This window comes from Pelodiscus sinensis, chromosome 29 (assembly GCF_049634645.1).
Source record: "Pelodiscus sinensis isolate JC-2024 chromosome 29, ASM4963464v1, whole genome shotgun sequence".
Taxonomy (NCBI): Eukaryota; Metazoa; Chordata; order Testudines; family Trionychidae; genus Pelodiscus; species Pelodiscus sinensis.
In genome coordinates, this window is record NC_134739.1 from 8,649,908 (window position 1) to 8,667,709 (window position 17,802).

At 63.0% G+C, this 17,802-nt stretch overlaps 1 protein-coding gene and 1 long non-coding RNA gene across 4 annotated transcripts in view; one reads left to right on the forward strand and one right to left on the reverse strand.

Moving 5' to 3' along the window:
• Positions 1-11,994, reverse strand: part of WNK4 (WNK lysine deficient protein kinase 4) — a 25,399-nt gene extending 13,405 nt beyond the window's left edge. For all 3 annotated transcript variants that reach the window (XM_075911516.1, XM_075911515.1, XM_075911514.1), the window contains exon 1: positions 11,026-11,994. In XM_075911516.1, the coding sequence (XP_075767631.1) occupies positions 11,026-11,538 (513 nt within the window). In that variant the 5' untranslated portion in view covers positions 11,539-11,994. The remainder of the gene's footprint in view (positions 1-11,025) is intronic.
• Positions 11,976-17,150, forward strand: LOC142821017 (uncharacterized). Its single transcript, XR_012898072.1, has 3 exons — positions 11,976-12,974; positions 13,177-13,276; positions 13,848-17,150. It is a non-coding gene; the product is annotated as an uncharacterized LOC142821017 (long non-coding RNA).
• The last annotated feature ends 652 nt before the right edge of the window (positions 17,151-17,802 follow it).

Consider the following 17,802-nt stretch of genomic DNA (forward strand, 5'->3'; position numbering starts at 1 on the left):
CTCTCCCCCCTCCCCCCCCGGCCACACAGCGCGCGCCCCTCTGCTCTCCCCCCTCCCCCCCCGGCCACACAGCGCGCGCCCCTCTGCTCTCCCCCCTCCCCCCCCGGCCACACAGCGCGCGCCCCTCTGCTCTCCCCCCTCCCCCCCCGGCCACACAGCGCGCGCCCCTCTGCTCTCCCCCCTCCCCCCCCGGCCACACAGCGCGCGCCCCTCTGCTCTCCCCCCTCCCCCCCCGGCCACACAGCGCGCGCCCCTCTGCTCTCCCCCCTCCCCCCCCGGCCACACAGCGCGCGCCCCTCTGCTCTCCCCCCTCCCCCCCCGGCCACACAGCGCGCGCCCCTCTGCTCTCCCCCCTCCCCCCCCGGCCACACAGCGCGCGCCCCTCTGCTCTCCCCCCTCCCCCCCCGGCCACACAGGGCGCGCCCCTCTGCTCTCCCCCCTCCCCCCCCGGCCACACAGGGCGCGCCCCTCTGCTCTCCCCCCTCCCCCCCCGGCCACACAGGGCGCGCCCCTCTGCTCTCCCCCTCCCCCCCCGGCCACACAGCGCGCGCCCCTCTGCTCTCCCCCCTCCCCCCCCGGCCACACAGCGCGCGCCCCTCTGCTCTCCCCCCTCCCCCCCCGGCCACACAGCGCGCGCCCCTCTGCTCTCCCCCCTCCCCCCCCGGCCACACAGCGCGCGCCCCTCTGCTCTCCCCCCTCCCCCCCCGGCCACACAGCGCGCGCCCCTCTGCTCTCCCCCCTCCCCCCCCGGCCACACAGCGCGCGCCCCTCTGCTCTCCCCCCTCCCCCCCCGGCCACACAGCGCGCGCCCCTCTGCTCTCCCCCCTCCCCCCCCGGCCACACAGCGCGCGCCCCTCTGCTCTCCCCCCTCCCCCCCGGCCACACAGCGCGCGCCCCTCTGCTCTCCCCCCTCCCCCCCGGCCACACAGCGCGCGCCCCTCTGCTCTCCCCCCTCCCCCCCGGCCACACAGCGCGCGCCCCTCTGCTCTCCCCCCTACCCCCCGGCCACACAGCGCGCGCCCCTCTGCTCTCCCCCCTACCCCCCGGCCACACAGCGCACGCCCCTCTGCTCTCCCCCCTACCCCCCCGCCACACAGCGTGCGCCCCTCTGCTCTCCCCCTACCCCCCGGCCACACAGCGCGCGCCCCTCTGCTCTCCCCCCTACCCCCCGGCCACACAGCGCGCGCCCCTCTGCTCTCCCCCCTACCCTCCGGCCACACAGCGTGCGCCCCTCTGCTCTCCCCCTACCCCGCACCACACAGCGCGCGCCCCTCTGCTCTCCCCCTACCCCTGGCCACACAGCGCGCGCCCCTCTGCTCTCCCCCCTGTCCTGGGCCACAGAGCATGCGCCCCCCCCTTGCTTCCCCAAATCCCGGCCACAAAGCCCCTCAAAGCCCCCATGTTCCCACCCAGAGACGGAGCCCCTATTGTCCCTGTGCCACAGCCACCCATACGGCAGCAAGGCCCTGCCTAGCTCCCAACGCAGAACCCAGACTGGCCACATGGGCCCTGCCGCTCCACCCCGCCAGCAGCCTTGGCCTGTCCCACGCACGCTGCCGGCTCCACCCGGGCAACAAGATTCCTCAGGCTGCAGAGACGAGCGGAGCCAGGCTCCATGGCCCCGGCAGGGCCTCCCCACGCCCCTGCCAGGCGCTGCCCCCACGGGCTGGAGCCAGAGCAGGGCAGGGGAGCTGGCAGCTGCTAATCTCGCCAGCTGGACACGCTGTGCAGCCCCGTGGCCAGACTCCCCCAGAACACCCCGGCCCACCGTATCAGCGCCAGAGACGGCCCGTATCTGGGTCAGGGCGGACGTGGCGCGCCGGGGGAGGACGGGGCAGCACAGGCAGAGCCTGGGGTGGGGGGTGGACAGTTCACTCCCCTCCCAGTTCAGAGAAGAGCTTCCCAGCGACCCGAGAAACGAAGCAGGAACAGCAAGACCCTTTGCCCAGCAAACAGCCGGGCCCTGCCCAGTGGAGGGGGGCAGCTGGGCTCAGTAACCAGCCCCCAAAGCAGGCCACCCCTCCCCCATAGGAGCAGGGCAGGAGAGAGACATTTCAGCCTAATGGGGATTTGCTGTTTCCCAGTGAAGCGATTTCCTGGGGGGGGTGGGGGGGGTGGAAGGAGGCACGATGCCCACGTGGCCCGCGGGGGCGTTAGCAAGGCTCAAACCGGCTCGGCTTGGTGCTGAGATGCTCCAGCAAGGAGGCCGACTACCGGCTGGTGAGGCCGCCCGGGGCCCCTCGCCCGCCTGCTCCCGGGGGCCCTGCGAGAGGACGCTGCCCGCTCACACGGCGCTGGGCCTGCAGCGGGCAGGGCAGATCGGTGCCAGCTTTTTAGTTAAGCCCTTTACACAAGGGGGGGCCAAACCCTCCCCAGCAGGCCCCCTCTCCCCACCCTAGTGCCACCCCCAGCCCGGGGCACACACCAGCGCCTGCCTGAGGACGGGCGCAGGGACTCGTTTATACCGGGGCTTCCATGCCAGCAGAGCTATCGTCAGGCATCCATCGCCAACCCCTGTGCAAGGGGGGACCAAGCCTGGGGACCCCCCGGTGCTAACCCCTCCTCCCCACACACGGCTCAGCAGAGCCGAGGTAGCTGGGTTCCAAGCGGCAGCCTAGGGACCTGGCGACTGAGCCAGGCAGGACCGTCCAGTGCCCTCACCCAGTGCCCTGGCCAGAGGGGCAGCCTACCCACAGCCCCCCCCCCCCACCTGCCACGCCCCCTCCACCTCCCCAGTCCCCTCCCAACCCCGTCCAGCCGAGGGCCCCTTGGGCCAGCCATGTGCCCGGACATGAGGCATAACAATCCCTGCCACCTCGCTCAGAGCGGCTGGCCGGCGTGCAGCCACAGGGCACCTTGATGGCAGGGCGCCACGCGAGGCTGAATGCGGCCTTTGTCGGCAGCACAGGCGCGCCAGGCTCCGGGCCTGCTTTTTCCATGTTCCTCCTGCTCCAGTTAATTAAAGTGGAAGCCAAAGTGGAGCGGTGACAGAGGCTTACAGCACCGTGACGGGGAGCCCAGCCCCAAGGTCAGCGGGGAGGGCACGGGCACCTGCCCCCGGGGCTTGGCCCAGCAGCTCCGTCCCCACACAAGGCTGGCCGGCGCCAGTCAGGACTGGTTCCCCTCTGTCCACAGGGTCTCCTGGGGCCACACAGGCCAGGCAAAATCCTGCACGGCTGCCCCCCACGACTCCTGCTCGGCACACACATGGAATTCTCCCAAGAGCGGGGGGCAGAAGCAGAGGTCCTGGCAGGCTCCCAGGGGCCCAGCAGGCACCCCCAGTAACATCCCCTCCCAACACCCCAGGGAACAGTGGGCCCGGAAGGAGCCACACTCCCCCGACCCCCGGGGCATCCGTCCCATCTGCCCACAGGAAAACCAAAACCAGCTGCCAAAGCCAACGCTGCCCTCCCCCGCTCCCACAGCCCCCCAATCTGCGACGCTCCTTGTGCGCTCTCCAAGCCCACACATGCTCCACACATCAAGCCCTCCCCAGGAGCCAGGGCCAGCCATGAGCGTGGCCTGGCCCAGCCCTCGAGCTACCCTGCTCCCTCCCTCGCAGAACCCAGCGAGGGCTGGAGAAAACCCAGCACCATCGTGCTGTGGCATCCCCTCCCCAGCCCAGGGCCGGGGCTCCTGCTCTCTCACCCGTAGGGCATGACGGGGCCATGGCTCTCTGCCTGGCCCGGCAAACTGGGCCCCGGTCAGCCAAGAGCCAGGCCTGGCGCAGAGACGCTACGCCAGCAGGTGCTCCATGCCCGGCGTGCGTAAGCACGTGTTTACGGGAGGTGCATGAGCGACATGAGTCTCGAGCGGCACGAGCCGAGTCCGTCCGCAGCCCCCGGCCGATACCCGGCCTGCGCTTGGCGTGCCAAATGCATCATGGGGGCAGCGTTTCCTGGCAGGGCCCTGCCCGCCGGGAGCGAGATGGGCAAGGCCAGGAAAGCGGGAACGCTTCTCCGACGGGGCTGCCTCCTCCAGGAAGCAGCCCCCGCGGCCCCTCCTTGAGCCGAGCAGGGAAACTGCAGAAGGACTAACGCCCCCCCCCTTTTCCCCGGCCCCAGCATCAGGCAGCAAGCGGGGAGCACGCAGGCCGTATCCAGCTGGGACAGGCTCTCCAGATCCCTGTGTTCCCAGCCAAAGAAACCAGCGGCTCGCGGCTGCTGTGTTCCTAAACACTGGAAGCTGCTGGCTCCGGAGAGCTGTGTGCTCTTGGCTCGCAGCAGCTGTGAATCAGCCCGGGGATCTTTCGTAATGTTTCAATCGCATCATCCCTGGCCCCGTGGCAGGGCTGCAGCTGCCCAGCACCCCACATGGGGCCGTGCACGGTCCCCTCCTTCCAAACCCACGTTCGGGGCCCAGACCCAGCCCAGAGCAGAGCTGGAAACCCGCCGAGACCAGCGCATGGCACCGGATCCAGCGCTAGAAAACGGATCGGCACGCCGCCTGCCCCGGCTTTGAGAGTCCTGACCCATGGCAGCCCCAGCTAGAACAGCCAAGGCCGGGGGGAACCCCCTGCTCTGTCAGTGTCCCGGTCCCAGCCTGCAGCCACCCCCCGTTCCAGCCGTGGCTCCTCCCAAACAGGGGATCCCCAATGGCAACAGCAACGAATACATCCAGTGGCACGAAGCTGAGACCCAGCAAACTCGTCATGGGGCCAGCTTAGCCTCAGTTATCACAAACAGCAGCAGGGAGATGGAAGCCCCGGATGCGCTTGGTCCTTTAGTACGTGGGGGAGTTGCCTGGAGCACCCCAGCCTCAGGGGGTTCACAGGGGGCTTCCCCTGCCCGGTTTCCACACCCAGGGGCCGGAGGGGAGGAGTCTGCTGAGCCAAGGTGGCACAGGGCCGGGTTCCCGGAAGCCCCACGCCTCCCAGCCTGCCTCTGGTATCTGCTCCCCCAGCCTGTGAGCTGCTGGGAAGAGCCAGAGGCAGCCCCCACTCCCGGGGGGCTCACCGTGCCAGGACAAAGCACCCGGGCTCCCCCCGCTGGAGCGCCAGGGGGAGGGAGGGATCATGCCACCCCCAGAGCTGCGAGGGCGCAGCGGTGCCAGGAGAGCCAGAACCAGGCTGGAACCCATGCTGGGACACAGTGTACCTTGCGACTAGGCTCATGCCCAGCAGCAGGGGGCTCCGAGTCAGACGCTGGAGCCGTCCCATGGGCTGGGAGGGACGCCATATAGCCCCCCTGCTTGCCAAAGCAGGGCCGGCTCCTCCTGGCCGGGCTGAGCCGAGGGGGCTCTAGGCAGGGGGCTGGGACCAGGTAAAAGGCTGCCCAGCAACTGCATGCCTTGCAAAGGAGACGGGAGCTGGCGTGACGTGGGTTGGCTGCGCCCCCGACAGCACCACCCAGCTCCCGGAGGGCTCTGCAGACACCCATCTGCCTCCACCACCCCCAACTCACTACTGAGGGATGCCAGCAACCCCAGAGTCCCAGGGCCAGCTCTCACTGCTAGGTCACACTGCCAACCCGCGTGCACTCCTGCCGAAGCCGGCCCCCGGCGCCCCGCTGCTCATTGGCCCCTGCCGAGGTGGAGCCTGGGGAGGTGGTGTGGTATTTTTACATGTTTCTTCCTCTCCGAGGGTGTTTATGAGGCTCTGGCTACAGACCCAGCTCTGTGATGCCCTGGGCGGCAGAGCCGGTCAGCCGCCTCTGAAAGCCCCATTGTGCGGGGCTGAACGCTGCGGGCTGGAGCGGGGACCGATGGGTATAATTACGGTGCATTTATAGCGAAAAGCCTCCGCAGGTCACCAGAGCCGAGTGCAGCCCGGCCCCGAAATAGCACCCGCCCGGCCCCACTCGCTGCTGCCCCAGAGACACGGACCTGCAGCACCAGCCTCCCGGAGCCTGCCCGCTCGCGGGCACCTCCTCCCAGCCTCCTGTGGGACAGTGAGGCGGCATCCGTACCGCATGCCCCTCGGAAGCTACTCGGCTCTTCCGTTCGCTGCCTGACTGGCCCCATCCACAGCCAGTCCCCACCTGCGCACGAGGGGCCAAACCGTCCCCCGGCTGCTCGGCTAGTGGGCTGCAGGGGGCAGAGAGTTTTCCTAGGTCCCATGAAACTCAAACAGCCCCCCCCTTTCGCCCCCGGAAACCAGAGACCAGAAACCATCTGGGACAAGTGGCTCCCAGTTCAGCCTGGTGGGGGCAGCAACACCCCTAATCCAACCCCAGACAGGACACGGACACCCCGTGCAGCACAAGGAACAGCACCTGGCAGCTCCGTACACACCCAGCCCTGCCCGGAGGGCCTGGCAAGCTGGTGCCACCACCACCGCTAGAGCCAAGCGTTCGTGGGAGGTCTGCCCCGGGAGAGGGAATGGCTCTCTGGCCTGGGGAATAGGGGATGTGCCCACAATCAACAGGGGTGAGACACGGCCAGGGCCCCCAGCGCAGCACCAGAGCCCGCCTCGTCACACGGCATCCCGGGGCAGCACTGGCCCAGCAGGCGCCAGTCTGAGCCCAGCCCACCTGCCACAGCCCCCGTCCCCCCCTGCCCTGCTCCCCAGAGGGAACGGTAGCCGCCTGCCCTGACCCTCTGGCCCATCAGGACAGCCTGAGGCTGCGTTCCCAGCTGGGCACGTGAGCGCAGGGGGGCGGCCCCCAGGACGGAAGCCTCTTGCGCCGGGACCTGACGCGCCCCAGCAGCCACTGACCTCGCTCCTTGGGGTGCAACACAACACGCACACTCCCAGCAGCTCAGTGCCAGCCCAGAGAGGCCTCGAAGCAAAAGACAAGCTCAGGCGAAGGTTTTTGGGTCGCCACCGGACGCTCTCCCCCCTCCCCCCTGCCCAATTGCCCCCCGGCCTCTGATCGTGAGCCCCGAGAGCAGGAACCGTCCTGCCAGTGTTTGGGATGCACTTGGCACCCAGGGGCACTGCCACAGACACTTTCAAACAGCACCCCAGATGCCCCTGCGCCCTTGGGGGGCTCCCGGCTGCCTGAGAGGAGGAGCAGCAGGTTTGCCAGCCCCCCCCCTCCTCGGCCTCGGTGCCTAAGGGGAGAGCGCAGACCCGCCCTGGCCAGTTCAGGCAGCTCCAGCTCTCGGCCCTGCGCCACTGCCCACAGCAAGTGGGGGGGCGCAGCAGGAAACCACTCACGATAAACAAATATTTACCACTTTGGGCCTCTGGTTTCCCCAGCCCCTCCCAGCCAGCCCCAGGCATCTGTCCACAAAAACACGGCTTTAAACCTGCCTTCAGAGGCTATTAACGGGTCAGGCCAAGACTATTACATGTGGGGAGCCCAGAGTTGGGGTGGTAAGGGGCTCCGGGCCAGGCCGGAGGGGCACCAGCAGCGCTGGGCGAAGGCGGGCAGCCCGAGGTGGGATACCTGGCTCCGGGCCAGGCCTCAGGGCACCAGCAGCGCTGGGCGAAGGCGGGCAGCCCGAGGTGGGATACCTGGCTCTGGGCCAGGCCTCAGGGCACCAGCAGCGCTGGGCGAAGGCGGGCAGCCCGAGGTGGGATACCTGGCTCCGGGCCAGGCCTCAGGGCACCAGCAGCGCTGGGCAAAGGCGGGCAGCCCGAGGTGGGATACCTGGCTCCGGGCCAGGCCTCAGGGCACCAGCAGCGCTGCTGCACGAGGAGCTCAGGGCTGAGGTAAAATGACCACTTATATTCGACAGGCAATAAACGGCGACTGTGAGACAAATGCAGGACAAAGCTATTTCTGCCCGGGCCCAACCACAGCCACTTTCATTTGTGGGACAAGCTCCTATATTTGTACCACAGCGGCTGTGTCTCGGCAGGATTAGGGCTCAAAAACAGGCTTGTTAAGTCTCCTCACATGCTCCATGGCTCCGTGAGGCTTGGAGGGCTTGGGACAAGAGATGATGAATGAGCTCTCGGGCTGGGGGTGGGGTGGGGGGAAGTACCAGGGGGGCTGTGGGTCAGGACTGGGGGCACTGACAGTTCTCAGCGGGGGCAGATCAGGACTGGGGAGCACTGGCAGAGTTCTCGGGGGGCAGATCAGGACTGGGGAGCACTGGCAGAGTTCTCGGGGGGCAGATCAGGACTGGGGGGCACTGGCAGAGCATTCTGGGGGGCAGATCAGGAAGGAGGGGCACTGGCAGAGCTCTCGGTAGGGAGGGACACCAGCAGAGCTGGAGTAGGGAGCCAGGACTGGCACAGAAGCTGGGAATGGGTGACACGGCTAGACTGCTCAATGACTGTCCGTGCTGGGTGGGGGCTGTTGTGCTCCATGGGCCCCCAAAATGCCAAGCAGCCTCCTATTACAAGCATGCCAGCCCGCCGTCTGCACCATGCCCATGACAGCTGGCCTGGCCATGCCAAATGCTGCCTGACAGGCTAGGACACCAACAGCCCCTACCCCACGCGAGCTGCAGGACGTCTGCGGGTACCTCAGATCCAGCCTGGCCCACGGCACGTGCCCTTGGCCTGACAGGCGCCCCTCTGACGTGGCCTGTGGGGTGTGGAGAGAGGCTGGCAACTCCGCTTGGAGCTGAGACACCAGAGCAGGATCGAGAACCAGCCTGGGGCTACAGAGGGTGCCCGGATGCCCCCAGGCTACAAAGGCGGCAAGCAGGCCAGGGGCGTACTTGCCTAGCAAGGCCCAAACACAGGACGCAGCACACGACAACCCTCCGAGACGCACAAAAATTACACACCCGGGGAAAGTCATGCCCAGTGGGGCAGAGCACCGACAGCGTGACTATGAGCTTCGGGCAAAGGACGTGGCCCCCCACGAATACCCAGGGGCTTGGTGGGTCGCCCCCAGGGGCAGGCACACAGGGGCTGCCCCTTCCTCACAGAGCCACCCACTGCCTTGCAGGAGTCCCTCCTCCCACCAGGAGACGCAGGCCCCGGCGCGCCCGGCGACACCCCGCGCAGCTTTGCGGGGCAGGAGACAAACTCGCAAGACACGTTTTTCTGTGTCAACAAGGACTTGGAACTCGCGGCTGCGCCAGCCGCCCCAAGGACAAGACGGTGGTCAGAGAGGTTGGACGGCAGCCGAAGCCCAGAGCGGGAGAACTCCCATCCAGCCCTGCAGCAGGAAGGAGGAAGGGGGCTAGAGAAACCGCCCCCCCCACACACTCAGCACAAGCGCCCCAGTGTCTACACCCCCCTCTCTAACCCCAGCAAAGGGAGGGGGGCAGCGGAGGAGGAAGGGGTGGGAGAGCTGAGAGGAGAGCAGACAGCGCCAGGTCCGGGGGCGGTAAAACAGCTCCTGCATCCAGCCCTGGAGGGCACCACGGTTTCTGTCAGCGTCACGCAACCCCCCACAGCCCATACGTCCCGACCAACAAATATCTGTTGATTAACCCACAGGCACTCCTAGCCTACGGTCAGGAGCCCTGGAGTCCCAAAGGGGGGCTGGCGCTGTGGCCCCAATGGAGGGGGAGGGCTGGCGCCGTGGCCCCGAAGGGAGGGGAGGGCTGGCGCCGTGGCCCCGAAGGGGGAGGGGAGGGCGTGGCTGGTGCCGTGGCCCCGAAGGGGGAGGGAGGGCTGGCGCCGTGGCCCCGAAGGGAGGGGAGGGGAGGGCGTGGCTGGCGCTGTGGCCCCAAAGGGGGAGGGGAGGGCGTGGCTGGTGCCGTGGCCCCAAAGGGGGAGGGGAGGGCGTGGCTGGTGCCGTGGCCCTTCTCTACACTTCAAAAGCTCCTTGAACACGTGCCAGCGGTGCCCTAAACCAGAAACTGAAGGAACCAGCTGCCCACAAAGTGGCAATGGGGGCACGGCTGGCATCTGAAGCAGCCCCTCTGCTGGGCGGGCAGCCGGTGCAGAAGACTGCTTGGCACTTCACCTGCACCCCTGGCACCCAAGGCCCCATACGCAGCTTGCAGCTCCTTGGGGCAGGGATCGGCAGGGGCGGGGCTGGCTCGCTGCCATCACCAAGGGATGCGAGGCTACGGTGGACGTGGGGAGCCCAGAGCCGCACGAAGCTGGGAGCCGTTCCCACCAGGGCCCACCACGGCAGAACTACCACACACCCGAGCTGCCTGCGCATGGCACTTGTGGATCTGAGCCAGGCCAGGGAGCAGGAAAGGGCCGGCGTTGCCTGGCTGCTGCAGTCCATCTGCAGAAATGGCACCGCTGGGAATAGCCGTGAATTAGAGTAATTCAGTATCTGTGGCGGCAGCTGCCAGCTCAGGCGCCTACGTAACAGACACCACCCTGCGCTGCACAGGTCCGGCGTGCCAGCCACAGGAGGCCACAAGCATGGGAGGGGAGGACCTGGGGCCGCAGGAGCCAGCGATAACAGAACTGAACCCACGTGGCTCTATGCCTCCTGCTTCAGTGGGAGGCAGCAGCAGGAGCGGGTAGGGGAGGCCCAAGGAATAAGAGGCTGAAGCCAACAGAGGGGGCAGGGGAAGCGCCACACACTGCCTCTCAGATGCCAGGTGGGGGCATGTCTTGAACTCAGCTTTGGGGGGGGGGGGCAGGAGAGCCCCATCTGACCCACGGCTCAGTCCCAGGCCCATCAAGGGGGCGCTTGCCAGTCACACCCCCCCCCCCACCTTTCTCCAGTCCCTCTGGTGAAAGGAGCCACGGACCTGGCCTCCTGCAGGAAAGCTGGCCCAGCCCCACGGCCTGCCCCAGCCCTGCCAACCCCCGGGGCAAAGCCAAAGTAGGGAGCCAGACCCATCTGACTGGCCAAGCTCTGTCCCATCTGCACAGGCCCAATTCCTCCCCACGCCGACCGGCCCAGTCATCCAGCACCCGGCACTGTGGGGACTCCCCTGCAGCCCTCCTCCTCGATCCACCCTCCAAGGGAAGCGGAGGGCTGCCCTGTTCCCAGGCAGTGTGGGGTTAACCCGAAGCAGAGCCCCCCGGATCTGGGAACCTGGGGGGTCGTGTGGGGCAGCTTGGCTGGAGGTGCCGCACCAGGGGGCAAGAGACTGGGATGCGCCTGCCTCTTAGAGGCTGTGCAGCCAAGGGATCACTGCCCCAGCCCACCTGCGGGCACAGGTGCGGGATCGAGGGGTGGTCTCCCGCATGGGGGGGGGTCACAGTTTGGGTCAATAGCTCCCACCCCCGCATTGCTCCCCGCCACGCCCCCGGCCACCCACCTGCAGCTCGCACCAGGCCACCTCCACGGTGGTCTCGGTGTCCAGCCCCTTGTAGACGGTCTTGAAGGAGCCGCGGCCGATCTCGATGTCGAACTTGAGGAAGCGGCCGTCCGGGGAGGTGGCCACGGCGCGGGTCTCGATCTCCTCGTTCTCGTCCTGCGCCCGGCGGCTCTCGTCCGGGGAGGCGCCGCGCGGGGAGCCCCGGCCGGGGGGCGGCGAGGGCGTCTCGCTGCCGGAGCGCGCCGCGGGCTCCGCGCCTTGGCGAGCCCGGGGGTCCCCCCGCGCGTCCTCCGGGCCCGGCCCCCGCCGCTCCAGCTCGGCCGAGCTCCGCCGGCTGAACTTGTAGGAGCCGCGGCGGCTCTCGCGGCCCGCCAGCCTGCGCCCCCGGCTGCGGAGCGGGGCTGCCCGGCCGGGGGTCCCCGGTTCCAGGGCGATGCCGCAGCCGGACAGATCCACCTCGGGCTGGGACATGGCTGCGGCCGCGGGGGGCCCGGCCACGTGGAGCATCAGCATGGGGGGGGGGGGTGAGGGGCTCCCCGCGCCGCTTCGCACCTGGGGGGCGCAGCCGGACTGGGACGGGAGCCGCGGTGCGTGCGGCGCCAGCCCGGAGCCGAGCTCCGCCCGCCCGGCACCGCCCCCGGCCCGCCCCCAGCGCTGGAGAGCGGGGTCCCGCAGCCGCCTGGCCTGCGCAGCCCGGGGAGCAGCCCCCGGAGCGCCCCGCCACCAGGAGGTGTTGGAGAGGCTGGGACAGCGCGGAGCCCCCCTCGCTGCGGGAGCGACCCTACAATAACAAGGCGGGGCGACCAAGCCGCCTGGCCTCTGTGCCCCGCTCCGAGCCGCGCTGCCCTGGGGCCTCTGGAGCGGGTTGTGGTGGCCACAGGAGGAGTCCTCCTGCCCAAACCAGCTCCTCCATTGTGCAGCCCCAAGTGGGCTCCGGAGGGGGGGGGGCGCGGAGAAAGCCCCAAAGAAACAACCCTCCTTGCAGATAGACCCAGGCTGGGCTAGGAGCACGAGGGCATTAAGACCCCTGGGGAGACTGCGGGCTAATGAGCCCTGTGGGCCAGGTGCCTCCTGCCTGCAGCTCAAAGACAGACCCACGTCATGGGAAGGTGTTAGCCCAGGGTGCCCAACTAATGCCCAAGTCCTTCTGTCCTGTCCATGTTGCTTTGGGAAAGGCAGGAGCCTGGCTTAAAGTGGGGGTAGACTGAGGGGGCTCAGGGTTCTGTTCCTGGCACTGCTGCTTTGCCGAACCCTTGCCTCTCTCTGGACCTCCGTTTCCCCATCTGCCCAATGGGCTTGTGCTGCTGACCCCCTTCACAAAGCGCTTTGAGATCTCGGGAGGTTAAATGTGGTTGCTATTCTTAGAGAGGCCCACTGCTCTGTCCTGCTAGCGGGTCGGGGGGGGACCTCGACCACGACCAGGGCCGCTGACCCACAGAAAAATCAGTCGGGGGCTGCACACAAGTGAGAAGCAAAAAAACCCAAACCAAACCCTCACTGTCGTGGCCCCCGACTGAGAAGGAGAAAGACCCTCCCCACTTTCCCCTCAAAACCCAGAGAGCGGGGGGGGGGAGCACCAGCTCCCCAATGCTAGGGTGGAGCCTTAAGCCTCAGGGGCTGGATTCAAGCAAGCTGGGGGCTGCATCCAGCCCCTGGGCCTTAGGTCCCCCACCCCCGCGCTTTGGCATGCGTTCCTATGAGCAACACAGAACCACCTGCTGTCCAGGGCTCCTTCCTCAGCTGTCTGTTCTGCAGCGCACTCGGGGAGGCCGTTCCTGCTGGCGGAGACTCCTGATCCAGCCACCCCCACACCAAGGAAGCGCCCTCTAAAACGCTGATGCGGCAAGGAAACAGGAGAATTAACCCATCTGAGTCCCCATTGGTCACGTCTTCCCTCACTTGGCTGCGCGTTATTCTGCTGAGGTGGTAACTCTCCAGTGCTCAGGGACGTGAGTAGGGAGAGCCAGGCAGGTGTTGTCACTGCCCCGTGCTCAGAACCTGGGCCAGATTTCGGGGCAGGCTGCTGCCTGGGGTGCCGGCCGTGGGGGGCACCAGGCTCGGAGGGCTGGTTTTAGACAAAAGAGAACAGAATCTTGGAAGTAAAATGTTCCAGGCATTTGTGAGTGGATTCTTTTTTCGTTAAACTCCTAGAATGTTCCGGCCCTTTGTAGAATCGTGTGGAACCTTCCAGACTTTCCGAGAACCACATTTTCCTCAAACTTCCAAGAACGTGTCAGCCAGGCCCTTGCAGGTATTTCAGGGGCGGCCCGTCACCTGTCAGTCAGGGAGATATAAGAATGAAGTGAAAGCCCAGGTGCCATATTGTGATCAAGGATGGGGAACATATGGCCCAGGGGCCGGATTCGGCCCCCGGCTTGCCTGGATCCGGCCCTCGAGGCCCTCCCTCCCGCCCAGGGTCCACACTCCAAACCTGTTTCCCAGCAGCCTCCTCCCACATACTGCACTCCTCATTTTCTGGCCCCACCCTAGAGGCTAGAGGACCCCACAAAATCTACTGGCTCAGCCCCTCCCCCCCATGCTCTGGTAACATGGGGAGTGTCTTTCTGCTTCTCACATCAGTGACTTTTTTTTTTTTTTTTGCTTCTCACTTTTGTGTGGGCCCCGACTGGTTTTTCTGTGGGACAGTGGCTGCCGACCCAAAAAAGGTTCCCCACCCCCGATTTACTGTGTAATTGTGTTTTAAGATGTGAAGAGTGTAATTAGCACCAGATAAAGGACAGATTGAATGAGAAAGATAAGGGTTCAATAGATATTTTTCCTATGCTACAATATAAAAGAAAGACTGTTATTTCCTTTGCCAGGCTTATCATGTAATGTTTGATGACTTACTAAGGCTGGAGGACAAGGACTTTTGCTCTCCCTAACACTGGCTGTTTTCCACTGAAGAAAATAAAAGATTCCCCGGAAGAGAAGGAAGCAAAAAGCACAGTTGCAATCTAGTTTTCAGCAAGGGGCAAATCTGATGGGAAAATAGCAGAAACAGGACGACACAGACTGGGCTTACTTTCGGCTGTTGGGGTTGTCCGAGTGCAGAGAAATCGAGGAGTGACATATAAATGAGGGGAGTCCTATGACTATAAAATTAGAAGATGTACTTGAAGAGAAGGAAGGAAAATGTGAGGAAAGCGATGGAGAATCGTCCAGGTTTCTTGGCGGTACGAAGGAGCGTGGTGATACAGGAGAATATGAAAAGGGGAGTCGTGGCAAAATATAACCTGGCTTATGTGAACAGGAGAGAAACGGTTAGGAAGAATCGACCTCGTGTGATGACAGAAACAGCTGTGACTGCCATCCCCTCGCCCTAGATGTGTCAGACGCAGCATCGTCGTCTTTAGAATCAGGCTCTTTTCGGACTGCTGCAAAGGAGGTACGCCCTGTTTTTGGCATCCGCAATCAGGTGGAAAAAAGGCAATGTTACAAATTGGACTGTGACACCACTAGGCAGGGGTGACGGTGGATGCTGGGACATACCGGTGTGTCCTGTACTGCTTCGGGTGTCCTTGGCCAGCAGCTCTGGGCCCCCAGAAGGGACCTGGCCTCAGCCAGAAGGAGTGAGGCAGGGGGCAGACTGCCCCAACTAGTCCTTCATGGCTGCTGTGTCCGCAGCCTGGAGCCCTGGGACTCTTGATGGCAATCTGAAGGACCCAGGCCCTAATAAACTGCTGGCCCCTGAGGCAGCCCCCCTCTGCCAGCGGCGTTTAGTATCAGCCGTACACAGACCTGTATGGTGGCCGGGTCTTAGTGCGCCGAACCATCCTGCACCAGCCACTTTTCACCTCTGCCACTAAGTGACACACACTGGGAGAGCAGCATCAAGGCCGGCGGGAACCAAGCGACTGAGGTTTATGACGCCCTCGTGAACTGGCGCAGCCAAGTAAAGCCAAGGCCAGAATCCAAGACGAGGCACAAAGCCTGGCAAAGCAGATCCCTGGCTTCAAATTTCTGGTCTCAGCTGTGGTTTGGCATGTTCTCCTGTTCCAAGTACACGTTACACACAAGGCATGACAGACTCGGTGAATGGACATCGCGACTGCTACTACGTTGAGGAGAAGCTGCCTTGATTGCCAGAGAAGACCAGGGTTCAAAAAAAATCTAGACAGAGGTCTATAAAATCATGACCGGTGTGGAAAAAGTGAACAAGGAAAAGTTATATACTTATTCCTACAATATAAGAACCAGGGGTCACCAAATGAAATTCATAGGCAGCAGGTTTAAAACAAACAAAAGGAAGTTTTTCTTCACTCAGCGCACAGTCAACCTGTGGAACTCCTTGCCAGAGGATGTGGTGAAGGCTAGATCTTTAACAGGGTTCAAAAAAATGCTAGATAGATTCATGGAGGTTAGGTCCATCAGTGGCTATTAGCCAGAATGGGTAGGAATGGTGTCCCTAGCTTCTATTTGTTTAGAAATGGATGACAGGAGAGGAATCACATGAGGATTACCTGTTGTGATCCCTCCCTCTGGGGCATCTGGCATTGGCCTCTGTCAGCAGACAGGATACTGGGCTAGATGGACCTTTGGTCTGACTCACTCTGGCCATTCTTATCTTCTCTTATGATTTCATTGTTGCCTACAGAGACAACAGACTTGAAGATACTATCAACACTGCAGCTAAAGAAATGTGGGGAAACTGAGGATTTAAGCCCATCTTCAAGGAAATTCATATTAATCGGAAGAAGTTTGGTTAGGAGGGCAGAGATGAGGTGATGGGAAGCTTGGAAGAAAATTCAAGAGGGAGTTTTATTGCTCACTCATAAACAGGGCTTGACAAACGGCAGCGAAAGCCACTCGCCAACCCCGCACTGCGCATGTGCAAGAGCTGCATTGTGCATGTGCACGCCACCGGTAAACGGGGCGCCGGGCTGAAATCTACTCGCCACGGGCGAGTAGATTCAATAGTTTGTTGAGCCCTGCTCATAGACACTGCTTGATTAGCCATCAAAGAAACATTTGGACAAATGAAGCACCATCAAAAGACTGTAGGGGAAGAGGGAGGATGGTTGTGTGACCGTAGTAAGCTGCCAGCGGACAGGAAAATCTCTTGAACAATTGTGTGGACCTTCACCAGACACATGGGGAACGTTCGGCCATCAATGCTAAAGACCTTTCTGTTGAATTGGACAACATCTGTCACATTTTGCCACATGGAAAGCACTCTGCATGCCAAGCTCTCCCATTCATCCATGACACAGAGCTGAAGGGGTCACCGAATGACATTAACAGGTAGCAAGTTTAAAACAAACAAGAGGAAATTTTTCTTCACACAACACACAGTCAACCTGTGGAACTCCCTGCCAGAGGATGTTGTGAAGGCCAGGATTCTAACAGGGTTCAAAAAAGAACTAGATAAATTAATGGAGGTTAGGTCCATCAATGTCTATTAGCCAGGATGGGAAGGAATGGTGTCCCTAGCCTCTGTTTGTCGGAGGCTGGGAATGGATGACAGGTGGGATCAGTTGATGATTCCCTGTTCTATTCCCTCCCTCTGGGGCATCTGGCATTGGCCACTGTTGGCAGGCAGGAGACTGGGCTAGATGGACCTTTGGTCTGACCCACTCTGGCTGTTCTTATGTTAAGAACAATGCCTGGAGGGCTTTGAGGAGGCTGCTCCCATGAATATGAGCTTTTCGAAGCTCAGGCTCATAAAAACATATTTTCAATCCACGATGGCTGATGAGAGACTGACGTCATTTGCTATTTTATTGCTGGAAAATGCCATTGGCCAGTCTTTGGCTCTCTCTGTCGCTCAGCTTCAGTTTGCAGGGCAAAGGCGAGAAAAGCAACCTCTTGAACTAAGGACTAGGGGTAACATTCTAAGGCTGTCACCTACTGTAACACTAGTTAATACTGATCCATCCAGCACTGGGGCCCACGTCAATTTCTTGGTGTTCGTATATTTCAGTTACTCATACAATAGAGAAATTTCTGTCAGCCGAAAGAAAACAAATTATGTTATTTGCATATATATGGCATGAATAAATTAGGGATGTAATAGTGTAGTTGATTACCTGATTAACCAATAAGTAAAAGCTTATAGGTTAATGCTATAGACTACACGCATTCCCACCCACCCGTGCCAGTAAATTTTTTAGCAGGCTGGTCCGCAGCCCGGATCAGTCCTGGCTCACACCGGGTCCAGGACCTAGTGTATTAGGAGCCAGGCAGGCAGACAGCCCAGCTCAGTTCCAGCTCATGCTGGGTCCAGGAGCTCAGCCCCCACCCTGAACAGGTGCTGCTGCCTCTGTATCCGAGGCAGCAGTGCGGGGCGACAGGCAGCCGGTCCGCGAGGGGAGCTGGTTTTTAAACTGGCTCCCCTCGTGGACCAGCTCCTGCCTGGCTCCCCATGCCGCTGTCTCTGATACAGAGGAGTGGCAGGCGGCTCCTTGGGAGTGGAGCCGGAGTGTCCCTGCCGCACCCCCGGGGACTATAGAATAGTCGAGTAACTGATAAGAATTCATGAGCTGAATCGACTATTCAATTAACCGATATTTAACATCCCTAGAAGAAATACAAATGTACAGATCCTAGCATGCAACTATATCATCGTATTTGACAAGGACAAATCATGCATCGGAGTCATGAAATAGGCTATAAATGTAATAAAAAGCAAGATATTCACAAATTTAACACATCGGGGTCGGGGGAGCACCGAAGATGCTCCTCACCTAGGAGCCATTTGGTCTCAGGCTGGCCCCGATCAGAACAGATGCTTTTCAGGGAGCTTAAAGTATGCCGGCCTCTCCTCTCCTTACAGAG